This window comes from Schistosoma haematobium, chromosome ZW (assembly GCF_000699445.3).
Source record: "Schistosoma haematobium chromosome ZW, whole genome shotgun sequence".
Lineage (NCBI taxonomy): Eukaryota > Metazoa > Platyhelminthes > Trematoda > Strigeidida > Schistosomatidae > Schistosoma > Schistosoma haematobium.
In genome coordinates, this window is record NC_067195.1 from 73,463,442 (window position 1) to 73,481,817 (window position 18,376).

General features: G+C 35.9%; 1 protein-coding gene across 1 annotated transcript; it reads left to right on the top strand.

Annotated features, from left to right (window-relative positions):
* The first annotated feature begins 895 nt into the window (after positions 1-895).
* Positions 896-12,082, top strand: MS3_00004357 (uncharacterized protein). Its single transcript, XM_051212269.1, has 6 exons — positions 896-1,017; positions 1,052-1,215; positions 1,254-1,462; positions 2,635-2,760; positions 2,800-2,907; positions 3,878-12,082. Exons 4-6 carry the CDS (start codon positions 2,684-2,686, stop codon positions 4,092-4,094), a joined length of 402 nt encoding a protein of 133 aa, XP_051072430.1. The 5' UTR covers positions 896-1,017; positions 1,052-1,215; positions 1,254-1,462; positions 2,635-2,683; the 3' UTR covers positions 4,095-12,082.
* The last annotated feature ends 6,294 nt before the right edge of the window (positions 12,083-18,376 follow it).

The window sequence follows — 18,376 nt, forward strand, 5'->3', positions numbered from 1 at the left end:
GCGTACGATCTGGTAATTCTGCACTGAAAGATTTTATTTCGTCTCCTCTATGGATCCTGGCATCATATTTTCAACCACAGAATCAAACCTGGACACCACTATATGTGATATTTGGGGCATTCGTTTCTATCAGCACAAAAGAGCTCACACGAAAATCCATTAGAACGTTTTCGTATGATTCGCTACTAGAAACAAAACTGACGACACCTCTCTATGAATATTTCAAAGAAGACTATACATTTAATTCGTTTCTCAAGCCGCCATAACTATTTGGCGTTTGAAAATACTTTTTCCTATTAGACCTTTATAATCAAAACATACAAAACCAGCCAAATTATGGGTAAGGAATACAAAAGTTAGAAGATATATTTGGGAAGTTATCGGCTTGTTAAGAAGCGTTTGTTGCAAGGATTGAGAAGCATAGAATACTTTATGGTGATCTGGTGGTGCATAAACGAGAGCTTTCAACAAGGGTATTTCCAGTAAAACTAATGAGGTTAGCATCAATGTTGAGGACTCGCTGAACCATTTATTTTGCTGAATTATTTATCGCTATGTTACCTTAGGTACTAAGATAAAAATTCTGGGTGTCACTTTTCAACAATCTCACCAATTAATGATCAAAGCTCTTTTCTTCAGACCTAGAATAAGCACGGGAAGAATTATATCTCTCTGAGATCATCAAGACTCCATAACTAACCAGACGCAGATCCCAAGAAACAGACAATAGGTTGTCTGTCTAGAATACTAGTAAGTTTTTCAGCACTAGAACCATAAAAAAGCATTAAAAACTTTTGCAAACTGCATGTAGATCCCACGAATCAATTAGTTGACTAATTCAATTCCCCAGTTTGTGGTTTGTCTCATCCTATGAATCACATAAAAGACCTTGAAGTGTTCATTAACGCATGTTGGTAATTTAAATAACACTCTTAGCGTCTAGTCACAGTTGTTAGGTTGTCTTAATCTCACGCTTGTGTTATTGCTGTTTAGTGTCGATTGCCTTTATAAATAATTGTAAGCGTTTTTTTATATGCTTATTGTTCTATTGGTTCAATTTTCGTCTTGTTTTTTCTGTTCTAGTTTCTTCTACACACTGCTCTCCACAACTACTCAGTACACAACCTATCAAAAATTGTAAATTTCACCAGATGGCCATTTCACCTCGTCTTATTGAATATGGTTTGAGAGCTGCTGGGATTGTCACTGCTGTTTGTATGTTTCCGATTACTATACGCATATGTAGCTTTTAGTATGCTTTTCAATGGGAGTTGTTTGCATGATCTCAATATCAGCGCAGTGCATTATTGGTGGACTTTTCCTAATGTTAGTTTTATTTCAAGCCAGTGTTGTGTTTTTATCATCGTTAAATTATTGCTCAATTCATTCTGTAGTTTAATTCCATAAAGATATCACACTGTAGTATGGGGAGATTCTAGTTCTGACCAGGACCTAATATTAAGTGAGTGATCCGAACATGTTCTCGGCCTATATTCTTCGTTTATTTTTGTTGGTTATCACTTCTCGTGAGTTAGGCACTTGAGACGGTTAACAATTTATGTAATGCTTCCAAGCTGGAATTATCTTGCTTTTATCACAATTCCAGTTACATACTTCGAGATCGGTGATAACCTGAGGTTTTGTTCTCCTTGAGCTTTGAACTATGTTGTATTAGTAGGTTTTATTATGCTTCTGTCTTCATGGTTAAGCTCTTTGCTAAGACTGAACATTGTAAGTTTTCCTTGTACAGAGAATCTACTGTTACTATACTCGTCTCGAGCTCGATGCTAACCGTCTAGCATGTTCTACGTGATGTCTCTATGTATTTACTCGAAGTTACGGTTTTGGTAGAAAGTATTCTGGAGTTTTCGTCACTTTATTTTACTAGCTTCATCCGATTTTACCTTTTATGGGAATAAACGTTACTGGAATTGCCCCAAAGTTTGCCAGACGCTAGGCTATTCATCAAAGTTCTCAATATTTTACGGTGTGCCTCTAACTTTAGAGTGCAAGTAATTCTTAGAGGTGATCTTAACACATTTGTCTTAATCATAATGCGATATAACTGGATATGTGAACCTTTGCTTAAAAGCACTATCCACCTTTTGAGCTAAAGAAGCTCGACTCAATCTAATTACGTTTATGACATTTCTGAAGTATGCTGAGTAAAATATACTGGCTAAGTCTTCAGTAACCTTCATGATTGCACAGTGACGTTCAGACATTTGTAAATCTGGACACATAGTATTGGAAAGATTATCAATTCTAAGGAAACGATCACATAAAATAGCATACTTAGCATCCAGTAGTGGCACATCACTCTATCAAGCTTTCTGGATGAAGTCATCTTTAAACTTCCAAAACTGACAACCAAGTGTACCGAAAAAAATATGGTTAACATTTTATTTGACATGAGAAAGTGGATATTTGTAATATATTTATTTAATCTGGTAATTATGACATATGTTGAGGTCTTGAATTTAATTTCTTTTGTAAACGTATCGTCACAGACTTCGTAACTATACAGTGAACAAATTACTCCTGGTTTTGAAAAATGTACATAATTCCACTGTTTTTACTTTCAGTTTTCATGATAACTTTCAATCTTGCCTTTTTTCTGTTAATTTTCTAAAGTTTAATTGGTATAGTCGTCATAATATTTGAAGCCCCAATATGTTGTTCCATGATACCTCAATTGCATAAATTCAATGAATTCATTGAAAAACGATCCCCAATTGAAAAGTCGATTTTCTATGGAATGTAAGTAAATATACTTCGTAATTGCTAGTTTCATTTTAGTGCAGCCATTTTACCAATGAGTTTATGTTTTGGAATTTCTACACTTTTTTGTGGATTAGCTTTAGCTGGATGTTGTGCATTTAATGTCTGGAGGATTTTTAAGGAAAGGTTAGTTTAGTTTATTTACTTTCACATCTATATTTACAAAGTTTACTATCAAGTTAGTAGCTGATTTATTTGATCATAATACTGATATTTCTAACCTAAAATTCATTCCTGTTTGGATAGTGAGATAGTAACTGCCTTTAGATAATAAGCATGATTGACACCACTAAAAGTTTGTCTGTGTTTGTGAGTCACACCCACTGTTCTGTCATTTTATTGTCTCTATTACTTTAGTTTGGTCAGGCAGATGAGAAATATGCTTCATGTAGTACGCAGGCGTTTTTATACTTATAGTAGCGATCTATTAGTCCAGATTATTGTTTATGCTCATGCTTGTCAAATTTATGAGTAATGTGTAAGATCAACATTGAGTTTTAACATAATCCAATCACACCGGGGTTAATCACAAGCTGTTATTGATCACAGGTCGATTAAGCCACCTACTCTTCTTAACAGACATTTCACTAAACTATACTCAGTGCTGTTTTATCAATTTCTAAAAAGTATAATTAGTTTTTGGAAGTAAATCTCAATTAGGTCGACAAAATAGAACTGATTTTCATTCTGAAAAATGTATAGACAATATTTTACTCACTTAGGCCATTCGTTTGGTAAGGAATAAAACTGGACTTCAGTCTTTTATTACTGTATCGCTGGTGTATTTATAGCCGTTAGTAGGTATATTTCACATACATTTATATACAGTTATCATATATGTAATAGATATTAATCTAAACTTATCCCAACATTAACATTAACAATCATTGGTTTCAACCGAAGTTACCACTTTATCTGTAATATGTAATTCTTTGGTCCCTGATTGGTGTATGGATGTTTACATTTATGGAACAAACTGCAGATTAATGTATGTTAACATAGAATATTCACATCTTTTAAATGTGATTTCCATTAGTTTATAAATTAATAGTTTTCTGCTCTCATTCTACTGTGTATACAAAACATCTTGTTCTAGACGCAGTGGACAAGCAAATCCAGTTGGCGTTGGTTCTGAACATCATACTCAATACGCTGCAGGTGAATCACAACCTCCAACATTTCAAGGTGGATATGGTGAGCAACCAGGATTTCGGGATCATTTAATCGAAAAAGCTGCTGTCGGTGCAGTAAAAGGTGTGATTGGTGGTCCGGGCAGTGGTGGTTATCCAGGAACGGGTTATTCGGGTACTTAGTTATTCTTTTGAATCAGTTGGTTACCATTTATCTCCTTCTTAGATAATAATTACGTTTTATGCTTTCGTTTTCTATCATGCAAATGAGTTACATTCCATTTATGCTTTCTTTCGTTGTATTATTATCTTATAAATGGCGATATATATATATATATATATATATATATATATATATATATATATATATAGTGGCATTTATTATAGTCGTTTGTTTTGCATTACATCTATTTAATTGTATTTTGTGGTACTTAACTCTACTATATTGTTTATCAAAATACCACACTTGTTTTCGAATCTCAATTTAACTAAGTGATACTTTGTTATTGTCAACTTTTTTCATTTCTATAACTATTCTAATTGTCGTAAATTGACTACTTCAATGATTATTTTCATTAAAAACTAAAGATTGTTCAGGAGAATTGTCGTTAAAGGGTCACTCTAAAGCTTAGTATCCTTCACTAAATTGTCGATGAAATTCTACGAATAAGATATGGATAGTTGTACATCAACTTATTTGACGTTCTATAATTTGTCGACAGTTTTGTGGATGATATCATTTTAAAAGAGACTACCTATCGATATATTTTTGCGGCACGTGATATTATTATTGATATATTTGTTTGTATGTTTTAAATGACTTATTTCCATACAGGATTATTTATATCATTGCGCTCTAAGAACTATTTGTCTTCGTCTCTTTGTGTCTATCAGTGTTTCACACACGTTTATTGTCAAATCTATGCTTTGGCCGAAACTGTCATTGTTAGAATTACTTTTACCACCACTACTATTAATTGTATTGTGATTGCTTTCCTCATTAAAAACATTTCTTTGAAAATTATCATTATTTGAGCTTATTCTAGTTTATTAGAAATGTATGTGTACTGCTAGCCATACCATGCTGTAATGCTTCTTATGACAGTGTACGAGTTGTGTAGTAGCTCAGTTTTTCTGTAATGAATATTTTATAAATAGCCTGGCAAGTAATATTCAGTATTTCAAAAGTACACAGTGGTCTTTACTGATGCTCTTAAAAGTATCGTATATTCACTTACTGAGAGTGATAAAATGGATCTAAATTCTATTTGGTTCACGTTTCACACATCTATTAAACTAATCTACATAATAAATGCAACCCAGGCTTTTTATGTTTCTTTGATTTGTACTGGTGTAAAATATAATACGATATGCAAAGTCTTCAGACTTATGATGTTGCCATTCTGCTTCCAAATAAAAGTGAGAAACTAAATAGTATTCAGACTTTGATGAAATTTTAAACTAAAATTTCTCGGGAAGGTGAGACCCATACCCCCGATTCAGTATTCGAAGTTGCCTTTCCGTCTTACACAATAAACAGAAAACCTAGACTATCTCACTTGTTCCAAAGATGATGTAAGCTTTTGGTTTGTCTGATGAGAGTCGTCAAATGACTAGGATTCGAAACTGTTATAATCTCTTTCTTACGGTTATGACCCAGCTATTCCTATTGCTTAGTATTCTCGGACACCGATTAACTCAGCAAGTCCCCAAATCAGAACACGGCTGAACAGGAAAGAGATTATATCCCAAATAACAAGGTTAGATGGAAGTAAGAAGCACAATAGGGAAAACGTTAGTATATTTATAGTTTTTACACGAGAAGATTTCAGAGTATTCTTCAAGTACCGACTAGTGCTGATTGGATAAGAATTAGCCAATCAGCGTACACCAAAGCAATCGTGCATTGAGCATGCTTTAATCCAGTCTATGTCCCGCTAACAGGAACGTGTTTGACTAATTGACTCATTATTGAGAACAACATTTTAGGATAAAAGAAATACACCCCAAACAATTTTGTATAAATGTTGGTGGGATATAGATTGGATTAGAGGATGTTCCGCTCATGATTGTGTTTGATCACGCTGATTGACCACTTCTTAGCTAATCAGTGCTAGCCGATAATTGAAACATGCTCTAGAATCTTCTGTAAGATTATAAATATGCTAACGTTTTTCCTATAGTGATTTCTACTTCCACTCAACCTTGTTTCATTCGGAATATAATTACGTCCCTGTTCAGTCGTGCTCTGATTTGGGGACTTGTTGAGTGAAACAAGTTATCCGAAGAATACTAAGCAATGAAAGTAGCTGAATGGTAATAAGAGAGATCATAACAATAATCGATTGATTCGCTCATAAGACTTTGTTTTTCCAGTACCCTAGTTCGATGAATGAGACTAATAGCTAAAATACCTAGAGTCTAAAATGAGGATAATTTATCTTTAAAACCGTATGTATACCAGAACTAAATAAACATAGTGAAAGTAGGAATCCCTGCTTAACACCATGTTACCCGGGATTTTTTAATGGTAGGTTGCTATGAGCTCTGATGATAACAAGTGTCGGATTTTATCTCTCTTTTTGTTTGCTATACCTTTCAACACATCTTTTATTGACGGATATTGTTTCAACTATGTTGATCAACAATGCCAGATACTGCCTTCACTTCTACGAACAACTGGAGTCAGGCGTTTGTTAATGCACCTGCTCCAAGATATATCATGGTTAAACATTTAGCTGATATGTTTATTCCCGAGTTTAAACAAGCTTGGTTTGTTTTGAGATTAACTCACCTGGGTTACATTTGGTTTTCATGTTATTGTGGAAACTAATATGCTAAACACTACGTAACTCAAACTGATACATATAACAGTGCCATCCTTTGTGCAATGACTAATGGTTGACATCATTCTAATGGAATAACATTAAGGTTTCTAAATCTTGCTAACAACTAAGCCAAATCATCCACCTTAACCACTGGAGTCAATCTATTAGGATTACTGCTCTCTCATTTAAAATAATTTATAACCTTTCTTACATCCCTGAAAGTTGAAGGTTTGATTTTAACGTCCTATTTAGGTTACTTATAAAACAATTCGAAATCAGTTGAACTACTAAATCCGCCTATACATCTATGATTACTGCCGGTCTCAAGTCCGAATAAAGGAGGGTGGTTGGGCATGGTGTCAGTAACCCCACTTCTTAAAAAACAACCTTGCTAAAAAGCACTAATAAAATAAATAATTTAAATCTTTTGAACACTCCCTTGGGAGTTGAAGGGTCTTCATTCAGAAGAATTTTGACACCTAATGAGGAAAGCCGAAGTTCTTTAGCAATCATGAGGTTTGTGCCCCTTCTAACAACCGGAGCAGTAATTAATATAGGTACATGGAATGTCCGGATAGTATGGGAGACTAAGAGGATCAGTTAAATCGCTACGGAAATGAGGAGATATAACTTGGCAGTGCTCAGAATAAGTGGAACCCGTTGGATACAAGCTGGACAGTAAAGATTATATTCGAGAGAGATGCTGTTGTACTCTGGTCATGAAGAAGAAAATGCGAGGCACACAAGGATTTCCACTGATTCTGTCCAAAGAATCACGAAAAGTACTTACAGGATGCAAACCTCATGGATCTAGGATCATCTAAGCATCATTCAAAACAATGAAGAAGGGAATCACAATGCATGTTATTCAATGTTATGTATCAACCAATGATAACAACGACAAGGATAAAGATCAGTTTTATGAGAGGCTACAGTCAATCGCAGAGAAATGCATAGGAAAGTACCTGACCATCCTGATGTGAAACTTAAACGCCAAAGTCGGGATGGACAACATCGAGTATGAAGATATCATGGGACGACTGACTGGGAGAAAGAAAAGAGAATGACAAGTGATGTGCAATTTTATGTGCATTCAATAAAATGGTTATAGGTGGCACTTTATTCCCACACAAACGCATTCAAAAAACTACATGGGTCTCACCGGATCACGCTATACAGATTCAGACCAGTCATATTTGTATCGCTAAAAATTTCAGAAGGTCAATGGAAGACGAAAACCAAGAGAGGAGCTGACATAGCTACAGATCACCACCTGATGGTTGCCAGCATGAAACTGAAGATAAGGAATCAATAGACAACTAGAGAAATAGCATTACAAAGTTTCAATACAGCCTTCTTTCAAGATACAAACTAAACCAATTCAAGACAACTCTTGATAACAAGTTCCAAGCCTTACAAGATCTACTGAATGAAGAAACTATCATGGAGGACTATTCGAAAGGGATCAAATAAGTACTAACTTTAACGTGTTAGGAGGTGCTGGGCTGCAACAAGCACCATCATAATGAATGGATCTCTATAAAAACCCTAGACAAGAAAGGAAGAACAAGAAAACAGCAATTAGCAAAGGTCGAACGAGAGCAGAGAAAGTCAAGGCACAGAACGAATACACAGAAAAAACAAGCGAGTGATGACGAGCATCAGAACTGATAGGCATTAATACGTGGAAGACCTAGCAACGACAGTGGATACAGCTGGAACACAAGGAAATATGAGACAGATATATGACACAACAAAGAAACTGGTAGGGGAATTTGGTAAACCAGAGAAACCGGTCAAGGACAAAGAAGGCAAAACAATCACCGATATTCAAAAACAGTGAAACAGGTAGGTAGAGCGTATTGATCAAATCTTGAATAGACCAGCTCCACTTAACCCACCAGATGTCGAAGCAGCATATACAAACACTCCTATTTATGGCACTTCACTAACAATCGACGAAATAACCACGAAAAATGAAGAGTGGGAGAGCAACATTATCTGAAAATATACCAACTGAAAGGAAACATAGAAGTAACTGCAAATATGCCCGATGTCCTATTCAGGAAGATTTAGGAGGAAGAACAAGTTCTACAGACACACTACCATCAGCAACCGGTAAAGTTTTCAACAGCGTTGTTGAGTCGAATGGAAGGTTAAGTAAACGCCCAACTTCGAGATTAACAGGCTGTATTCCGTAAGGATCGGTCGCTCACAGACCAAATCGTGACACTCCTGATTATTATTGAACAATCGATTGAATGAAGTTCGTCCTTACACATCAACTTCTTTGTTTATGAGAAAGCATCTGACAGTGTGGGTAGAATAACTTTATACAACATTTTCGACACTATGGTGTAGTTGAGGACGTCATGAACATCGTACAGAACTTATACGATGGAATACAGTGCAAAGTCAAGCATGGAGGACAGCTGAAAGACGCACTCCAAGTGAGGACCGGAGTCAGACAAGGCTGCTTGCTCTCTCTCTTTCTGTTTCTTCTGGTGGTCGACTGGATTATGAAGACCTTGTAGCAAGCCTATTCAACTATTGTATTATTAGTCTACTCACTGTAATTCAGACACTTAATTCACTATGTTAATTTCTGTGTGTGGATGATTGAGTGCGTGTCTGCACATCAACCTTAATCTATTCTCCTATTGGTTGTAACATACAGACAATCAATAATTTATCCACACTTGATTGACACTGAAAAATATATATGGATTTTTAACTCTCACACCCACACATTCTTGGTTTCACAGTGTGCTTGCTCGCTGTACGCTTGTGGATTTTATTTACCTTTAACAATAAAATATCTCTACGACTGGTGTTCAGGCTTCTGAATAATCGCGAGTAAATCTATAATTCTACTAGGAGATTTAGCCTACCTAAAATACTCAGTTAACGGGATATCATTTATTGGAGTCAGATATAGGGGAAACTAGCCTCAACAACCTCCACATCTGAGGGAAAGTTTGTAATGCAATGGACAGCTTGGATGGAGTTAGATGATTCGGACTTGGTAGATGACCTGGCTTGTCTATCCCATACACAGCAACAATTGCAGGTCAAGACAGCTAGTGTAGCAGCAGGCTCTGTAGTAGTAGGCTTCAACATACACAATCAAAAATTAATATCTTGAAATTCAACGTACAGAGCACTAACCCAATCACAATTTATGGAGAAGCTCTGGAAATTTTCACGTACCTGGACAGCATCATCGATAAACAAGGAGAGGATCTGATGCAGATGTGAATGCAAAGATTGGGAAAGCAAGGGCAGCATCCCAGCCATTAGAAAACATATGGGACTCAAGGCAACTGTCAGCCAGCATCAAAGTCAAAATCTTCAGTATGGACGTCAAGACAGCTCCATTCTATAGAAATACTATAACCATCATCATAAATGTTCAAATATTTACAAACTATTATCAACTCGAGATACTGAATGTCTATCAACCGGATACCATCAACAAAAACCTAATTTTATAGGGAACAAAACAAGCTCCCAGCTGAAGAGGAAATTAGGAAAAGACGCTGGAGATGGGTAGTGTATACGTTGCGAAAATCAACAAACTGGACCACGTAGCACGCACTAACCTGGAATTAGGAAGATAAACGGAAAAGAGGAAAGTCGAAGAACACACTGCGTCACGAGTTGGAAGCAGATGTGAAAAGGATGAATAGCAACTGGAAAGGTTTGCCCAGAACAATGTTGGTTGGAGTATCCTGGCGGGTGGCCCATGCTCCTTCTCGAGTGGTAACAGGCGCAAGTAAGTAAAGTAAGTGATCTCAGTTTCAGTCAGTCATAATCAACATAGAGCGTGACGCATCTGCACCAAGCCGATTAGCCATACCATTTCTTCACAGCGAGAATAAGTTGACGAGATACATGGCAAAAGGTTGAGATACTAGTAGTAGCAATAATAGTGAGACAGACTGATAATTTGAAGAATACTGTTCAAAAAGAATTGTTGGATTCGATTAACAGAGGGTGTTAGATAACACTGTTTCAGTGTTTACTTTAAAATAAAATGTGTATATATCTGCGCCATTACAACCGGTTTTTAAACCTGATACCCAGCATCTTCAAACATGCAGTCTACCCTTACCAATACGACTCAGTTCAATAGTCAGTAACTTCTTGCACTGGTATCAACTGTTGGCTTGGACACTGTTAGGTTCCTCCATTTTACTATATCAGCCAACATTGCACATCGAGGTTGGCGGTGGTCGGGCTTCATAATACATATCCCAGCTACTACTCTTCAAGGCATTTTTTCTCCATAGTTTCGCTCGTCTGGTTTGTTACTGAGTGGCTGAGCACTTTTAACTAGAACAATTTTGCTACTGGATGCTATTTAACTTGTTTCTTTGAAAAAATATTCACTAATTTCTTGTTCCAATGAAAAACGTCACCACTTATTTTCTTCAATTAGAAAGTACTCCACCCTTTCAGTCATAATTTCTTATTGATCCAATTAAAAACAAAATTAGTTTTCTTTCAGTCAATTTTTCTTTTCTAGTTTATATTCTTATGAATTTTTCATAAAACGTTTAAAAATTCTCTACAAGAAAAGTACTTGTCTAAACTAAATTTTCAATTAAATATTTCTTAATCAAACATAAAATACTTTCAACATGTGATCTGAAAGGTAAACTCAAATTTTTTCCACAATACATCATAATGGTATACTGATTAGTACAGTACATATTTTGATTGTACTATAAATAGGAAAGGCGAAAGATTATTGGTCACTTTGTGACCCTCATCCCATGTCCTTGAATAATCCTTTGTTAGCATATTATCAACCTAGTTGTATTATCGCATATTTTGCATGTCTTCATCCCCTAATATACATTCAGTCGTTTGATCAATGAATCTCTCTTTCCAATATATATTCCATCGTGGTTTAAGCTATCGATCTGTGAGCAAGTCATGCTACTGACTTACTCAATCTTCCCAGTCAAAATATTATATGAAAAACAGAATATTTGACATTTTATTTGGCAACTAGAATCACGGAAATACATTACCAATATCTTTAGACTAATTGATAATATATCTAACTTTATTTTATATGTAAAACCATTTACTACTTAGTGAACACAATAAATTCATCTTGAGTCGAGATTGTAAATGAAGACAAATGGGCCTTAAAAATAAATTCGAAAATACCAATTTATTTATTTATTAAGGATCTAATAAGTTTGAATGTATGCTAATAATTCCATATTGTACTAAACATATAATATTGAATAAATCTGTTATTTTCACAGATTGAAATCATGAGTCAGTTGAAGCTAGACCACCATGGAAAACCTGGAAGCACTGAACGGCCGTTTCGTCCTAGTATGGGACTCCTCAGCAGTGCATATCCACGATCCCGCACCACGCGGGGCTCGAACCCAGGACCTACTGGCTTCGCGCGCGAGCACTTAACCGTTAGACCACTGAGCCGGTATCCAACGGTGTTAATGTCTAACTTCAACCAATCCACGAAGTTGCGCCACCATATACCATTGTCTTCAGTGAGCTGATATCTCACAACAGACCTGGTTGTACTCCACTGGTAGCGGCTTCCCACTAGAATGGTCTAATGGTTAAGTGCTTGCGCGCGAAGCCAGTAGGTCCTGGGTTCGAGCCCCGCGTGGCGCGGGATCGTGGATATGCACTGCTGAGGAGTCCCATACTAGGACGAAACGGCCGTTCAGTGCTTCCAGGTTTTCAATGGTGGTCTAGCTTCAACTGACTCATGATTTCAATCTGTGAAAATCTCTAAAAATCTCCACAAACCCCTTCTGATAAAATCTGTTATTATTGATATGAACTGAAGAACTACTAAAAAATGGAAATTTATCAAGTTAAATCCCAGAAGATCCTAGTAATAGGTATGTAACGTAAACATAATCAGACTTAAGACATCAGGGTGTTGTGAAGATTATTTCATCATTCCAAAAGTTTTTCATCACTGACAACTCGATTTTTCGCAAAAATTCCATATCATAAATTTGAGACATCCATTTTCCGTTTGCTGTAAATGATTTTCTTCCTATTATTTTGCTCATAAGTACACTTCACCGATCAAATAAAAAAGTGAGAAATAACCTATCAACTTAATCTACGTTTGTATAAACTCTATCAGTGTTTAAATTTGTATAAAAGATCAACAGTTCGGTGGAGTTATTACAGTACTAGGTACAAAAGAAATTAACGTTTTATAAGTGAGTTCATTGTGATATACAAATTTTTAAAGTTGTTAGTTTACGATAGATTGTCACAACTGAACAAACGGACATCGTCAGACACATACACACGTCTTTCTCTTGTTTTTGAACAACTAGAGATTGCAGAAATATCACTGCAAGGATATATGTAACATTTTCGTATAGAATGATGATAGAGGCGTTTCCATCAATCTATTCAACCTAAATGATATATACTCAACAAAGACGGTCTTCAGTATAACTATTTTTACAAACTGAAATTGTATCTTGACATGTACTATACCATAAACTCAACTATCTATAACTGACTTGAAACAAACGGTTTATCACATTGATAAAACAGTAAAGAAATTGGAATGATAGGTAGAATTTATAGATTATTAATTTCGTGATTTAATAAATGTATAAACAACATGATATAACCTAATTATTAATTCACATAAAAGGAGAGAGAAAAAAAATTTCAAAACACCTGGTCACCTTACCTTACAACATGCTCTAGAAATTTTCATGGTATACAGGTCGATAACATAACAATACAAGAATAGTTAATTTTTTGCTTTCACTATGAAATGTAAGTTTACTTGTTACAAATGAATCACAGCATGTTAGAAGTAACAACATACTTTTTATTCTAGAAAGAAATGTGTATTATATGGATGAATTATGCGAAGTTTATCGGCAATACAACTATTAAGAATCAGTTGTATCCATTTAGTTACAGATTTATAGGTGATGATTTGAAGTAGAAACACTAGATTACTGTTAAATTCATAAGGGTGACCTTCAGGTTAAATCCTATGTAGTCCAGAAAATGAGTTCAACCACTACTTGCTTATGTATAATATAAACTGATATTAGGAATTTCTGAGTTCTTAATATTTAGTAGGAAATCCATTTATAGGCTTCTTCTAAGGACTCGGAACTATCTAGTTATATGAGTTCATATTAACTTCGTAAAGCACAGTTTATAAATGTGTGAATCCATCGATCAAATTTTAAGCAGTCGAGATTTTCAATTATGATTGAATAAAACATTTTGTATAAGTCAATAATACAAGGTCGAATGGTGAGGTTTTCATTGTGACTAAACAATGTTATCTGTGAAAATACAAACAAAACAGGTTATGATAGCTCACTACACAAGTGACTTAACAGCTCGAGTTTGTAAATTCGATATGAAGTAGGCTTTTCTGAGTAGTTATTATTATATTCCGATGAGAATAATGAATGGTTATTGTTGGAATCTATTTCTGTAATAATAATATTATTATTAAATAACTAAACTATTCATACTCGTGTTCCTCTTATTATAAGCTTTATTTTGACCTATGAACTATTATTATATGGAGAAATTCGAGCACTTCACTTCTACCTGAAGTTTGTGCTGATGATGTCGTTCAGAAGAACGATGAAAGCTCCACGACCAAATCATCCAGCTCAGAGAACAAAACTCCACCAAAACGATTTACCCTTCTTGAAATATGCCCAGTATATAAATTACTATCTCCTACATTCACAGCCACTTTTGGTTAAATCTTGTACAAATGTTATTTTCCATTTTATGGTAAGATGTGGTCTGTTTGGATTGTGTATAAACCCATTATGTTTGAAATACATGATTTATATCGCAGATTCTGAGATTGGTGTTCTGAACTTAACAGGCTAGATAGGAAGCAGGACCGATAAGCACTATAGATTGCTCGTACGGGTTTTATGCGTCATTGGTCCGGTCTATAAATCACTGTCCTCTAATTGGCAGTATCATTACGTTGTACATTGATAGGGACACAAACCCACAAGTTATAACAGTTATTTTATCCCTAGTGGGATGAGTTCAAATTAGTTGTTTTCATACTCTAAACTCAAATCAGTGATATCCACATAGAAATTATTTTTCTTACTAAGAAAATTAATATTTGAGTGCACCAATCGATTGAACTATTAGCAACAACCAACTGTGGGAAAGAACAAACAAGATCCCAGCAGAGGAAGAAATTAGGAAGAAGCGCTGAAAGTGGATACGACACACATTGAGGAAAGCACCCAACTGCGCCACAAGACAAGCCCTCACATGGAATCCTGAAGGCCAAAGGAAAAGAGAAAGACCAAAGAACACATTACGCCGGGAAATGGAGATACACGTGAGAAAAATGAACAAGAATTGGATGGAACTAGAAAAGAAGGCCCAGGACAGAGTGGGTTGGAGAATGCTGGTCGGCGGCCTATGCTCCATTAGGAGTAACAGGCGCAAGTAAGTAAGTAAGTACGCCAATCGATTATTGAACTACGTTCTAAAGAAAGCCTGCCAACTAATTGAAACCAAATAAATTAGCTTAAACACCGTAGAATATATTCCGAAAATTTTAAAGTGGTTTATCGGTGTTTGAGAAAGATTCAGTGCAAGTTTCGTTAGATTGTTGACAAATTCGGTAGAAACCTCTAATTGTTAAACACTACCGGTTGTAAGTATTTCCCGGACTGTTGACTTTTAACGAAAACATACATTATTTTCAGACTAATTTATCAACCCAAAGAAATAATATTATTGAACAGTATGTGAATAACCTGTGATCATATACGCAAAATTTAATTCGCCCAACAGAATTCTAGCAACGGTGTGTGAAATGTCTGTATTTCATGATAAATAGATTCACCTGTTCTTCTTCTTGCGAATGACGTTTGGAGTGGAGAAAAATAACTTCTGTTACCCTACACATAATTTGTTCACATATTATGGCAACTATCTTACAACCAATTTCGATTATGTTTAATCCCTTCCATTAACTTACTTAACAGATAATGTTGTTTGAATAGTAACAATTCGCATATTTCTCTGTACCGTTATGATCACTAGAGAACTTGACAGACTATAGCTAAAAATGTTAATATCTAAAATATTTCTCGATGATTCATCCTCCTCCGCATGTATATATGTACTCAATTCATATGATTAGCTTTTGCTGCGCCCTTATGCAGTTTGACTATGTATTTGCTCGTATATACCTATTCTCCCATCCACTTCAAATACGCTCGTAGCTTTGTAATCTGCGCTATGTGCTAATGAACTGTAGTTGCCGCTTCTCATTACCTTCTAATTTTAAACACCGTTAAGATTTATATTATAAAGGTTACCGATTATAGAAGCAAAGCCACTGCAATACATGTACCACTGATTAGTTGTTAAGTTCTAGTGTAGCGCTTAAATGATACGTATTCATACACTGTCGGGGGTCGAACCCATTACCTTCAGGATTTGCATCAACCATGGTACCAAGTTGTTATCCAACGATCTGCATTTCCAAACTCAGTCAATGACCATTATTTCATGACACCGATGATGTCTATTCAAATCTGCACATGGCTGAAGTTCACTGAAGTGTCAACGGGATCATTTATCTGTGGAAGTTTGCATATTCAATGTACGCAAGTGGATAAAGGTAGGCCACTGAAGCCTCCTGACAAAACTTAGTTCCTAAAGTTGAACATTACGCTTCTACTGTCAATCTTTAAAATCTTGTGACGGTCTTTTCTAAGACTAAAATCTCAGTTCAGATTAAATACATAATATCTTAGGAAGCGTTACCTAGTTTAACCAACGTGTGTACTAACCATACAAAGAAGTCTTGATATCAATTATGTTTGGTCGAACAACTATAATATACACGTTAAAGCATCACAGCTACATTGAATTCTATATATTAAAGGGATAATCAGTCATGTATTTTAAGAAATAAATGGAAAGTCACTTTACGAAAGTTTCTACAATCACTAAATCTCAATATTTTAGAGAATGGTGTTATGAATTCAAAGTGAAATGAGGACTTTAGAACTAAAAGACTAACAAAATGAACATTCACAACTAAAGTCATTGAACGACCGAAATAACGGCACAGATCACCTAAAATAAATGTACTAATGTCTGGTCGTTCCACCTTAATTTTAATTCTAACCAATTTTCTCTATTCAAATTATTCTTATTCTCAGTAGTTAAACTATAAAATACCAATAATCTTTGAGCTTATTTTTTATTGTCAATTTCATTATACTGACCTATTTTCCATTTAGTTTATTTCGGAAAATTATTAATTGATCAGTTAAAATCTACTGCGTTTACTATATTGACCGATTTAATTGATTGGTTTCATGAGGGACACACCTAGAAAGTGTCCTATCTCCCCACATTGAATACATTGTAAAGCCAGCCAGATTTCACACTGATCAAACGTTCGTAATCCCCTACTGTTGATATTCAGAACTGGGATTGATCATTCTCTGTTACCGTATGTGGATACTGAGTGGATGTTCTCGATAAAGCATTGTCACAAGTCTTAGTATATTTGATATGTGGTTGTCAGTTAGAGTCAGTCAGTAACAACGTAGAACTTCGTACGTACGTACATCAGTCCAAGTTGCCATACCACATAAGCACAGAGATGCAGTTGTCGACTCAAATCCCGCGGTGGTAGAGGTAGTAAGAGTATAAGCAGTAATCCGAAAGATTAGGATTTGAAGATGTTATTCATGGAGTATAATACAGTGAAATAAATTTGGGAAGAAAATAAGGGATAGGAAGAATCTAGAAGATTAGAATTTGGGAGAACACAAAGAGTGGATGCACCTGCGCCATTGCAAACGATTTTGAGCCATGTCATTCAGGGTCTCTAACCATCGGTTGCTATCGTCTCGCGGTCCCCAACCAGGTAGTCTACACCTACCAACATGGCTCAGTATACTTGTCAGTGACTTCATGGATTTGTGCCATGATTTGGTCTGGCCACACCTAGCTTTCTTCCAACCTACTCCTATACCATAAAACATCGCACGTCGGGGCAGTCGGTGGTTGGGCATACGTAACGCGTGTCCCAGCCATCTCAACTGATGAAGTTTCACTACGTCATCAATTGATTTGCCATCCTTACCTAGTGCCCAATTCCAAACAACTGCGTTACTTACTCGGTGGTCTCAGGATATACGAGCAATATTTCAAAGACATCTATGATCAAATACTAGTAACCTACGAATATCCTCTACTCTTACCGGCCATGTTTCACTGCCATAAAGTAGGACGGAACGAGCTGCTGCGTAGTAAACCCGTCCTTTGGTTGGTAGACGGATATCTCGCCTACGCCACAAATGAAGCAAGTTGGTAAAAGCTAGTCGAGCCTTCTGTATACGTGCTGAGATTTCGTCACACACCAGACCACAATGGCTGATGAGACTCCCAAGATAAGTGAAGCGGTTGACACGCCCAACTACTTCATTCCTAATCTTTAGTTCGGGTGTCGATGTAACCCAATCCTGAATCAACATTTTGCATTTCGAGGGAGAGAATCGCATCCCGAACATGTTTGCATTGTTGCTTAGAGTGGTCAGAGGACTCTGCATTTTGTCAGCGTCTTCACCA

Excerpts from the sequence above, each read along its gene's own strand:
- MS3_00004357 (XM_051212269.1), top strand. The coding sequence starts at position 2,684 with ATGATACCTCAATTGCATAAATTCAATGAATTCATTGAAAAACGATCC. Across the intron at positions 2,761-2,799 it reads AAGTCGATTTTCTATGGAAT|TGCAGCCATTTTACCAATGA; the intron begins GTAAGTAAATAT and ends GTTTCATTTTAG. Across the intron at positions 2,908-3,877 it reads TGGAGGATTTTTAAGGAAAG|ACGCAGTGGACAAGCAAATC; the intron begins GTTAGTTTAGTT and ends ATCTTGTTCTAG.